General features: G+C 38.4%; 1 protein-coding gene across 1 annotated transcript in view; it reads left to right on the forward strand.

Moving 5' to 3' along the window:
* Window positions 1-5857, forward strand: part of FAM83B (family with sequence similarity 83 member B) — a 43880-nt gene extending 38023 nt beyond the window's left edge. Inside the window, exons 3-4 of the mRNA XM_005427913.2 lie at window positions 800-924; window positions 2981-5857. Coding sequence (XP_005427970.1) covers window positions 800-924; window positions 2981-5333 — 2478 coding nt within the window. The 3' untranslated portion in view covers window positions 5334-5857. The remainder of the gene's footprint in view (window positions 1-799; window positions 925-2980) is intronic.
* The last annotated feature ends 6804 nt before the right edge of the window (window positions 5858-12661 follow it).

The raw sequence follows: 12661 nt of genomic DNA on the forward strand, positions 1-12661 counted from the left end.
TGAGGTATAGTAACAACTTCTTTCAAATTTTCTATTTCTATGAGCATAAAAACCCAAGTGACAATAGAGAAAAATTACAAGATGCTGACTTAGCTGAATCAGTTTCATCAGTAATCTGGGATAAAAATTCACCACATCTTTGAGATCCAGTGTGGAAAATTTCCCAAGTGTCATTTACTGAGTTTGCATGAATAAAGCATAAAGCTTAATAGAATTCAAAATCAGCTGTGCTACCTATGCATGTTGTATTAGTGTCTCTGAATTTAAAAATGGGATTGATCTCATGGTGGTAAATCTGCAAGGCATTCTAGCACCGAATGATATCATTAAGTGGATGATCTCAGAGTAGGACATAGGTATTTGTAGACACAACAGCCTTGTTCAATTAAAATAAAAGTGATCCTGGCTCTTTTAAGTGTTCTCTATGATTAGCTGAGGTGCTTGGAAATCATATAAACATGTGCATCAGCTGATGGAAAGAATTCTTTTTTACAGTACAAAACCTCTTTCCCCTTGTTGAAGGTGTTTTCTGCCAGAACCTCTTTTTTGAATTTGTCACTATGGAAAAGTGGAATTTCATTTTCTGAGGCCTAGGGAATCTCATCAGTCTTGAAGCCAAAACAGTAACCAGCCATTTTGGTCCCTAGGTGATAAGTTTGATCAGGATTTCATTCCCTGCAGAATTTATTAATATGTAATAATTTAACTTTTCTCCTACAGCTCCTCTGAATTTTAGCCCTCTGAATGCTAAACATGGACTACAGTAGATGAAATAAAATGTTTGCATTGTTTTTTTCAGAATATGAGGGTGCGGACAGTGAAAGGACAAGATTACTATTCTAAAACAGGAGCAAAATTCCATGGAAAAATGGAACAAAAATTCATTCTTGTTGACTGTAAGAAAGTCATATATGGTTCTTACAGGTAAGATCAATCACTGAAGTATCTGTAGCAAACCTGTCATCTCAGTACTTCTATAGCAGATTTTGGGGTTTTGTATTTGTGAAAATTCTTCTAGAGAATTACATGTGTAAATTTGATTATGTTTTCTGTAATTTAACAGGTTTTCATAGATACTTATTGCTAACTACCCTAAGAGATCCTCTGTTCATTTTTCACAAATAAGAAATAAAGGGATATAGGTTTTGCTACAGCCGAAGAGTTGTAAAAAGAAAAAAAATCCTGATTTGTCTTATGTTTTCTGAATTATTCTTGTTTAACATTCACTCCAGAGAAGTGAATGTCAAAATTTTTTCATAACATAGTTCCTCCATGTAATAATCTTCTAAAGCTAACATTAGAGACTGATTCTGTGGCTTTCTAGTATATGATAGTCAAATTCAAATTTGCCCATGTCTCTTTCTGTGTTTGGCTAAGTTTCTGTATTCTGTTTTCCTTTGTATTTTCAGTGTATGTGAGGAAAACAGGCTGGAAGAACTTAACAGGCTTGCAGAGCTGAAAAAAATCTAAGTTAAAGCAGAGACAGTCTTAACTCACACATTATTAAATATTTTCCTTCTTTTCATGCTACACTTTTCTCCTTTGCCCAAGTAAGTTAGTGTCTGCCAGCATAGTGCCTGGGTACCAGATCCACAGCCACTGCCTTTCACAGATTTCTACCACTGTAAGCTTTTGAAAATCTGACCTTTTATTTCCTTTATTTCACCCAGCCCCAAATTCAGAGTGACACGTATGAATGGTAGTGAGGAAAGTGACAAGTTCATAAATGACTCAGGGTAAGAGACTGCAGGGCGAGCCTGCATGCTTTGACATCTACACACAGTGTCATAGTCTTTGAGAGTGGGATAGGTTTTCTCATTCCAATTTGAAATAACAACGCTGCTGCACCACAGGGGCTGGAATCATCAATTTCTGTAGAAATTAGGCCTTCTTGGTAAAAGAATCTAGTGATTTGTAACAGGAAAAACAAGTCTTTCTGAACTCTGTCACTGAACTCAATTTAAAGTTCAGGGGTTTTTTCCAATATTAGATGTTATTCTTGTGAGAATTAATAGGAGAAGAACTTACGCAGCATGATTTTATTTAATCTTGATACACTATAACTTCCCGAAAAATACAAAAACGGCAAAAAAACCCCTTAATCATTAAGCTATTTTTGTGAACAAAACTAACCCATTTTCTAACATCTAGAAGAAAAATGCAAATAAATAAATTATTTTTCCTGTTTTCATGAAAAATAGGATTTCAAAACAATTTTTTTCTTTGTTGTAATCTACAAATAGTATGTTTTTCACTCCATGATATTAGTCTTGTTGCAGCATCCTTAATGTACATGTTTATTTATATTATCTCATTTAGTAGCTGTAAGTTAATTGCAGCTGCTTAGCTTTGAGCATGTGTTCAGTCTTTTACAGCAGAAAAGAGAAAAAAGCATTATCAAAGCATTATCATTGCAATTAAAAGAAATTTTCATATCCAGTGCAATGTGCATATTAGAAAATGTGAACTTTTTTCAAATTCTGAGATGGATCTTTTTGAAAACCTTTAGAACGAAGTACATTCAAAATTGCTGAAGCATTACTGCATGTTATTTCAAATGGTTTTTTTTCACAACATAATCACACAGTAACATTCTCTGACAGAAGAGGTAATTCAGTGGTTACAGGTTAGTCCTGCCATAGACTTTGCAGAAGTGATTTTTTCCCATTAGGTATTTGTGCTTTACTTTTTTACATTTGTGAATCCTTTTTTAGAAAACTTTTTATAAGGGTAATTATAAGGGTAGTTACAGATTCATTCTTACTCCCGCTGAAGTCAGTGGAAAAACTCGATCTGAATTTAACTGGTGTTACATTAGACATTTTGAGTCTAAATTACATGAATCATGCCCTCAACTTATTTATTTAGAAGGTACTTTTACAAAGCCAAGGTTTGTGTAAAAGCTTTCTTCTCAAGAAAGACTGGTGTAATACTTCAGCTCAACAGAACTGTATCTAATGGTCATTTGTTCTTCTTTCAGCTTTATGTGGTCATTTGAAAAAACCAACCTCAGCATGGTTCAAGTTATCACAGGACAGCTTGTTGAATCCTTTGATGAAGAGTTCAGGACGCTGTATGCCCGTTCTTCCGTTCCCAGCTCGTTTGCCCCAGAATTAGTGCGGGTGAACAGTCGCAAGATGCTCTGGGATAATGATACATACCAACATTCAGTGTCCTCCTTGGCTTCAGTTTCTAGCCAAAGAAACCTTTTTGGTAGGCAAGACAATGGTTTCAAGATAGATCCTGTTTGGAAAGCTCGTGGAAGATATGCAGTAAATGAAATAGATAAATATGGCTTGAGAAATCAAGCGTATAATAAGCAACCATTTAATCCAGCTTTTAATGTTCAAAATCCAATACAGCAGTATCAACCTAGTGAAAAAAATGAGCACTGGAAGAGACATAGTTATGCTGGAGAGAAGCCAGAAAGGACACCTTACCTATTGCTCAACAGAGCTATTAACAGAGCAAACAATCTACCAAATACCTGGAAAATGCCATCTGATAGCCTTAGTATTGTGTCATCATTACGAGGAGGATATGCAAATAACTACAATATTCCCCAGCAGAGTTTTGCTGATCAGTTCTCACGACCAAAGGTAAATCTTGCAGAGAGAAATTCAATTGTACGGAGGTCTTTTAATGGGACAGACAATCATATCCGCCATCTGCAGCAGAGGATGCCAACCCTTGAGCACACAACAAAATCATTCCTACGTAACTGGCGAATAAAGTCCTACTTGAATGACCAGTCAGATTATCCAGCAGAGTCAAATGGGTCAGCCTTGGGTGACAGATATGATAGCTATGACACAGCTGAAAATATTAAAGCTCATGCGCTGTACTCTCATTCTCGCTTGCGATCGTCGTTAGTGTTTCAGCCAACTTTACCTGAACAGCAGGAAGTAAGCAGCTGTGCAAGTTCTTCTAATTCAACTATAATTGGGTCAGAGGGAAGTGCAACACCCAAAGGGACATCTAACCATGCTCCAAGTGTGGAAAATGGAACGAATAATTTAGAGGAGCTTAGGACAAACTCTCCTCTTAAATCAGATGCACCAACAGGCCACAGAATTCAGATTGCAGACAACACAAAACCTAGTGTAAATTCAAATGCAGCTGGAGACTCATCAGTGTATTTGTACACAACACTGTGTACAGACAAACATGCAGAAAATTTGAAGAACCTTCAAAATGAAAATATGCTCAAAAGGAGAAGTTTTCCTATGTTTAATTCCAAGTCCATATTGGATCCTGGTACCAACAAACATGCATCGAATTATGTTTACAGCACATTGACTAGGCATAGACTTAAGCAGCCAGTTAGTCCAAAACTTCCAGAAGACATGCTGAAGAGTGCTAAAAGTTTGCACAGTGTAACCAATCACTCGCCACAGGAGGACAAGGACCTGAAAGGAGAGCTGAAGAGCCCGCCTGCTAGCAAGGCAATCTCCATGGCAGCTCTCACTGAAGCTAGCAGGGAGGAGTCTAGTAAGGATTGCACATCGAAGAAAGAAAGTAAGAATTCCCCGAGTTTTCTGAAGAAAGGGTCCCAGAAACTGCGGTCACTTCTTAATCTCACACCAGACAAGAAGGAAAACTTGTCAAAAAACAAAGGTCCCGCGTTTTACAGAATGTGTAGTAGTTCTGACACGTTGGTTTCTGAAGATGAGAATCAAAAACCGAAGATTTCTGAAAATAAGACAGATTCTTCCCCAAGGAGAAAAAGAAATTCATCATCAAATTCTCAAGGTAGTTTGAACAGAAGTAAAGAAGATGTCACAGGGAGTCCAACAAAGTCTCCAAAGTCTCCGAAGTCACCGAAATCTCCAAAACCTCCATCTGATGAGAGCAATAAAAAGTGTCCTCTCTTGTGCCCCCTTGAAAGTAAGTTCATAGAAACTGCAGGAGATCCATCTACGCCAAGATTTAATACAGAACAGATTCAGTATCAAGATGCAAAGGAGATCTCCACAAATGCTAATTCTGAAAGAGCTCCTGTTTCTGCTCTCCAAAGAGCAAGTTCAGTGGCACCGCAGCTGACAGGCTCAAAGCACCAAGAAGAGCTGAGGTCTCGTTTGAGTGAAAGGCGTGTTTACAGTCGCTTTGAGCCGTTCTGTAAGATGGAAAATGCCAGCCAACCTGCAGGAAATGCAGCCAACAGCAGTTCACATCTCTCAGATATCAAAACCAAGGCCTTAGGGAATAATTACGGCAGGAGTAATCACATGGTCAGCTACAACTCAGCTGCTTACCACCCATTGCAGCCTAATGAAAACAAGCTGAGAGGATTTATGCAAAAGTTTGGGAACTTTCTACACAAAAACAAGTAATGTTATAATTTTGTTGATTATATTGTAATGCAGCAAAACTGGCAAAGCTGGACATAATCTTTACTGGACAAAGACTTGTGGCTAACTTTTGTAGAGTTTACTTGGATTTCTTCTTGGGTCTAGGACATTGGAACGAATGTACATATTTTTAAAAATAATTATTCTAGAATTCTTATACTTAAATCTTCACAGAAATTCTCTGTCCAGAAGATGTTCCAAGGAAGTTGTTTATAGTGTTGATATTGTAAGATTAATTTTATACATTTTCCTTGTGAAGAAAATACATTCTAGTATATTTTAAGATTAATAAACATGGGGTAAAAAAGATGGGGGATGTTTTTAAACTTCAGATAATATTGTCTCCAAAGATTTGCCCTTCAAAAATAGGATAGTACTAGGAATAGTAAATTGTATTTTTTCAGCATTTATGTACACTTTCAAATGATAAACACAAATGTTAATGCATGGCATGTTGCTTATCTTTAATTTTTGGAAACCTCTTTTAGGTTTCATCTTGTTAATAACTTACCTCCTAGCATCTATTGAACTGTTTGGGCAGTAGATGGATCTATCTTACTTTATTGAATTATCTGTGTAATATGATATTTTTCTGAAGTATTTGGCATACAGATTTGAAAGTGACCTTAATTTGAGTTTTCACGGACTTGTTTACATGGTTAATCTAGTGTGAATGTAGAATGAACATTAAAAAAACTATTTCTAGAAAAGGTGCCTTGAACATAACCTACAACTAGTTTAAATTTCAGTGCGTTAATCACATTTGTACTGCATGCCAGTATTCTGTAATGTCTTCACTAAAAAAGCTTTTTTATTACATTTTTCTATTTGGTGTTTAAAAAAAATTCTGTGGACTTCCATTTCTCAGGTAAGTTTTTGAGTTTCACGTGCAACAGTCTGTTTTAAGTGTTGGCAGATATTTTTGCAGCTGTGGCCTCTAAGTGTGGCCAGGTATTTTGTGGCTTTAATGGCCTTACGTCAGGATGACTATTACAAGCCTGCGAGGAATTAGGCAGCTAAATGTGAGATTTGTAAAAATCACCGCATCAAATGATAAGGCACCTTTCTTAAGACAAAGAAAGTACCAGTGAAGGGTGATAGTAGAAAGTGTTAAACTTCAGTGAAGGGATTGAGGCACCTAACTGCAGTCTAAGGGACATTTGGTTTATCTGAGCCTCTGTATCATAAAAAATTTCTCAATAATGGGTGACTACAGGTTAGTGCTCACAAAAACAGAGGTGTGGTGATGTGTTTGGGCAGCAGCATCGCAGTCAACTGGCTTATCCTGTCCTGGGTGTGAAGTTCGTGTCTTGGAAGGACTCCATAACCGTTTAGCTGTAAGATATTCTGTGACAGTTTTGTTTAAAATTCAAATTTTTTTTGAAATTTCACTGCTGAAAGCTTAGAATTCTTATACAGATCTTTGTGTTTCAGGAAAGAGTTTTAGGAGAAAACTTCAGTCTCAGATCTGAAAGGTCCCACAGTGTTCTATGGAGGAGTCCACCATAAAGGTCTCAGCATCATTCTTTAGGAAGAAATACCAAAAAGGCAAAAACGCACCAGTTAGATGAAGTCAGTTTGTCTTATCTACCTGTGACCATGGGAATAGATTTTAAATGGAAATTACTTCTCACTGAGAACCTGCTCGGGTTCCCATGAAGTCCCATAGTTACTGTCAGTGATTTCAATGAAGCAGTGTCAGCTTTTTATTCAAGCTCTTAGGCACCTTTATTAGGGCTCATACATCATAGCAGTAACTGTTTCATTGTGAGGATTCCAATTATTTATATGACTGACAAAGACTTGCATCTCAATCCTCTGCTGAAAGTTTAGGTCCCTCCATTGGTTGTGATCACAGAAGATTTTATAGATTTCTTGGTGAGCACTTTGTTCATTCCTTGATGAAATGCCATAGTTAGTGTTTTTCCCAAACAAATGTTTATATTTAAATATTCTGTCCCAACAGAGGCAACATGTTCAGACCCAAGATAAAGAGTGTCTTAGTTCTCAAGGCATGTTTTCAGCGTGGGCACAATGTACTTCCACAGCTGGGCAGACACCAGCAATGCCATACTGTACTTTTTAAAACACTTAATAATTTTTAGCCAGTTGGACATTTGCCCAGGATAGTACCTGAATTGAAGTGCAGTTGGTGCTAAAAATGGTGGGATTAGTTTTGGGAAGATCTTTAGTTTTCCTTTGTACTCTAGTGATCTCTGACCTATGCTTGTAGGCAGAACTATATTTGGGAAGGAAATGAAAGAGGGAGAACAAGGATCTTGGGCCAAGTTTAGAAGAGCAAGTGCTGTCCATATTGAATAAGCTTTGGGAAATCTGTACTCACGAAATTTGGAAATATTTACTGTATTTTTCAAAGCACATTGCTAATTAAAGGGTCTTCATAAGGCAGATATTTTAATTTACCAAGTCACCTGTGTTTGTAGATATACATACTGCTGTTTTTTATCTGCAGAGAAGATTAAGATCCTTCAGTGAAGAGCCTGCTCATAGGCTTGATAGTGCAAAAAAAAATCTTTGTAGAACTAGCATTTTTTTTTTCATTTTCAGCTCTCTTCTCAGAATTCCCACATAGGAATGGTCTGTGCTCAGGCGTGATCCGAGGTTAATGAAAATGAATTCCATGGACCTCAGGGGAAGTAGGATCAGACTCTTAATGTACTGACATCCCTATTTCAGGAATGTAACAAGACCCAGTGCTGCCTGGGGAGGATAAGGCTCTGCTTGACAATACGGGAAGAGCAGCTTAATGCCCTGCCTGCAGCTACAGCTTTGAAGGTTGGGAAGCACACTGGGGAGGTCCACAGATGCTGCAAGGACCAAGTGTTCATTTGTTCCCCCCAGAACCTGTGTTAGTGGGAAAATGCTCACCCAGTACTGTCTGATGTACTGATGTCTGATGTGATTGCCTCATGTCTCCATGGGAACCCAGTTGCCCATAAAATAAAAAGGAAAATGTAGGTGGCAAAAAAATCCGTATATCAGCAGAGAAAAAGGATGTGCAGATTTCTGGAGGGAAAAGTTGGAATTATTATTTTTGAACGTCTTTTTTCCCAAAGCTTGTCTTGATGTTTCTGCCTTTCCAAAGAGATGCAGTTCATTCAATGTGTCCTAAATGTGCATTGCATGTTAAAATGTTTACAACCCGCACACGCCCAGTGCACTCCCAGTTTTGTAAGGCTGTGAAGTAATAGCTGTTGCCATGCATGATGGTCATTTGGCCACATGGCTTGGGAGTTGTGAAATCCATAAGAAATGTCACGTCATTCCCGCATTAAATAAAACTCCATTAGCACTGTCACACATCTCTGTGAAAGCTGGGGAGAATTAGGCAGTGCTGAGGGTGCTGAGCTCCCTCAGGAGCACTGCTGGGAGCAGAGGGCAGTGCAGCTGGGAGATGCAGGCTCCTCATACAGTGCTCATTCCATCTGTGTCGTAAATAAACTACCCCTGCATACAGTCATAATATACAGTGAATAAATGGCTTCATTTCTTCAGCCTCATAATAAACAGCTTTTGCTGCCTCTCAGACTGCAGAATTGTTGCTTGTTCTCTTATTAATGACCTTGCACTGCCCTCTTTATTCATGCTAACAAACATGAACTAGATGTGAAGAAAGATTATAAATCAAGGAAAAGTGAGTTGCCAGCTGTCTAATAAATGAGGATAGTAGTATTTGAGACAAACCTTGAGAAAAACAAAAAGCTTATCAGGCACTAGATGTTTCTGCATAGGTGAAAAATTACTATTCAAAGACAACTGTTTGATATTTTCCAGCTTTCTGAAATGTATTAAAACATGTTGTGGTTTATAAGACATCATAAAAAATACCAAAATTTGTTGCAGGACAATGTAAAAATAAAATTTAAATTGACTCTACTAAGCTGTATGATAAATACATATGTTTTTTCATTTGTAGCATTATGTGGGGTAAACTGTACAATCAACAAGTAGCTTTGCAACTGTGTCATGCAGAGAGATCAGTAGGGTTACCATGGTACTTAGTGTAATTTATTCCCCATATCAGTGTTTTATTGCACAGTACAGTACTTGGGGGATTTTTTAGTTTGTTTTCATTTAAGTCAGGAGAGTTAGAGCAACATAAAGCTGCAGTAGTTCATGGGTAATTGAAGCATGTTCCTCCAATTTTGCCTTCACTTGCACAAGTACGTATTCCATTAGCACCCCAGTGGCAAGAGAGGAGATTGCATTACTCAAAAGACTGTCTTGCCATTTCATTCCTTATTTCAGAGAGGTGCTTACAGATGGATGTCTGGGTACCTTTACTCGGGGTCTGAAATCTTTCACAATTTTCAGCTCTAAGTTAAAGTTAGGTCTACAATTGTCACATTTCACATGATGCTAAGCATGTTGCATGTTCTGAGAATGCTTTTCTGTACTTGTAAACAGGATGGAAGAAAACATTTGCTCTTGGAGACCTCAGAACAGGACTCCTTTGCTGTTAAGCAAAGCTGGTAGTTCTGAGTTTGCTTTTGTGATGTTGACTAATTAAGTCATAAAACTTGTGCTGCAGACCCTTTGGGCTCTGTTGCCCTTCTCTGGACACACTCCAGCACCTCAATGTCCTTCTTGTAGTGAGGGGCCCAGAACTGGACACACTGTTTAAAGTGTGGCCTCACCAGTGCCAAGCACAGGGGAACAATCATTGTCCTGGTCTTGCTGGCCATGCTATTGCTGATCCAGCCTGTCCAGATTCCTCTGCAGAGCCTTCCTACCCGCCAGCAGGTCAACACTCCCAGTTAACTTGGTGTCATATGCAAACTGACTGAGGGTCCATGTGATCTCCTCACGTGGATCATCAGTAAAGGTACTAAGCAGGACTGGCCCCAGCACTGAGCCCTTGGGAACACCATTGTGCTGGCTGCCAATGGGAATGGAATCCATCCACCAACAGACCATACAGCCAGTTTTGTACCCAATGGACAGTGCTCCCATCCAAGCCATGAGCATCCAGTTTCTCCAGGGGAATGCAGTGGGAAATGGTGTCCCTGGCACCCAGATCAGAGTGGACAGGCCTGTAGTTTCCTGTGTCCTCCTCTGATCCTTGTAGAATGACATCACATTTGCTAACTTCCTCTCACCTGGGATCTTCCCAGTTAAACGGGACTGCTGGTAAATGAAAAGGGCTCGGCGAGCACTTCTGCCAGCTCCCTCAGTACCCTTGTGTAGATGCAATCCAGCCCCATGGATGTGTGTGTTTAAGTCGTGAATCAGGTATCTCACAATTTCCCTTTGGACTTTGGGGGTTTCATTCTCCTCATCCGTGTCTTCCAACTCAGGGGGCTGGTACCCAGAGAACAACTGGTCTTACTAGTAAAGAGGCAAAGAAGGCATTAAGTACCTCAGTGTTTTCTTCATCCATTGTGACTATGTTGAGACCAGAATGTTGAGTCCATGTTCAGAAGGCTTGATTTATTATTTCATGATATATATATATATTACATTATAACTATACTAAAAAGAAATAGAAGGAAAGGTTTCCTCAGAAGGCTAGCTAAGAATAGAAAGGAAAAGAATGATAACAAAAGCAGCTGGGTCAGACAGAGAGCGAGAGCCAGCTCTGCCGTGACTGGTCACTGAATCAAAACATCCACACGAGACCAGTGATGGATCCACCTGTTGCATTCCATAGCAGCAGATAACCATTGTTTACATATTGTTTCTGAGGCCTCAGCTTCTCAAAAGGAAAAATCCTAAAGAAAAGGATTTTCACAAAAGACGTCTGTGACAAAGACTTTTTTATCTTTTTTCTTTTCTGGCAGTGGCCAGGTTAAGTTCCAGATGGGCTTTGGTCCCTCTAATTTTCTCCCTGCAAAGCCTCACAATATCCTTGTGGTTGTCCTGAGTTTCCCGTCCCTTTTTCCAAAAGACAAATAAATTTTTTTTCATATATGTCTTTGCGGATTTTTACAAAATATCTCAGTGTTTTTCTGGAGGAGAATGTGGTTTGCTAAAAATTACTTGGCATCTCTTCAGAAGAAGCTTCTGTCATGGCTATGCATCTTTCTTTCACCATATGTGTTGAAATATCTAAAAATTCAATGGTTAAGTGCAAAAGATGATAGTTGGAGGGAAAACCAATCATTTCTGATGTGTGGGCCATGATACGTGCTTATTTTGAAAATGTTACTTCCCTATATAAATACAGCTGGGAAAAAAATTGCTTCTTGTCTCTCCAGAACACATGGAATTTATGCCAGTTGAAGTGGAAATATTTGAAAGACTGAGCACCAGTGACAATATTTTATTGTGTTTGAGAAATGAATGCAACTAATCAATTAGCATTCAAACACTGGACTCCTGCATGTCTATTGTATGTCTGTTCTTGCCTCATTTAGCAATCAACCTGCTCAAAATTCAGACTGATGGTCTACAGCTTCCCAAGCTCTTGAATATTACTCTGAATAACTATTCCAATGAGGCATTAAAAACATGCTTAGATTTTTAAAGTAGGCCATCCCAGGATAAAGCATACCATGCATGCGTGTTTTGTTAGATTTTGGTACTAAAACTCTCAGTGCAATTCCTAGCTGATGTATTGTGGGTAATTGTTGACTAGGTACTTTCATTGTTTTGTTTGAGTCGTGTCTGATTTTGACCCATGGCAGCACCACATTTAGACTTCATGTCTAAAATGTGTCTTTCAAATGTCACATGTGCTGGTGTGAAAATATTCTGATTTCAGAGTTTAGATCAATCTTCTTTAAAGCAAAGTATGTGGATCTGTGATGATCCATAAGATATCAGAAGAGGATAAGGATGTGAATTTGAATTACTAAAAAAACAAAGAGACAAAACTAAAAAGCATTTGCAGGTATCTTCACACACAGCAAAGGAAACAAGTAAAATCAGAAGATGAAATCACGAGTGAATATTCATAATGTTTTACCAGTTGAACATTCTACCAGTTGAAAATGAAAGCTAGTGCACCAACCTGGCAGGAAACATAATAATCAGTTGATCTTTGATTAAAAAAAGCTGAGATACTAATCTAGATGGTGCAAAAGAAACGTGAGGGATGCTGCAAATACACAAGACCCAGAATGGATTTTCCTGTGTAATTTGGGGGGGGTGGGGAACATGGGAAAGGAATTCCATCAAGTTGGTTTCAATACTGACAGGTGTAAAGGACTGTGCTGGTTTCATTTACAACTACTTGATATGTAAATCCTTTTTTCCTAAGATGGAACTCCTGGATTACTTAGCAGCTATGTTATTGGTATACTGTGTATGTACAAATACAAACCAAAAATTGCCTTGAAATAATTTAT

This window comes from Geospiza fortis, unplaced genomic scaffold (genome assembly GCF_000277835.1).
Source record: "Geospiza fortis unplaced genomic scaffold, GeoFor_1.0 scaffold603, whole genome shotgun sequence".
NCBI classification, from domain to species: Eukaryota; Metazoa; Chordata; class Aves; order Passeriformes; family Thraupidae; genus Geospiza; species Geospiza fortis.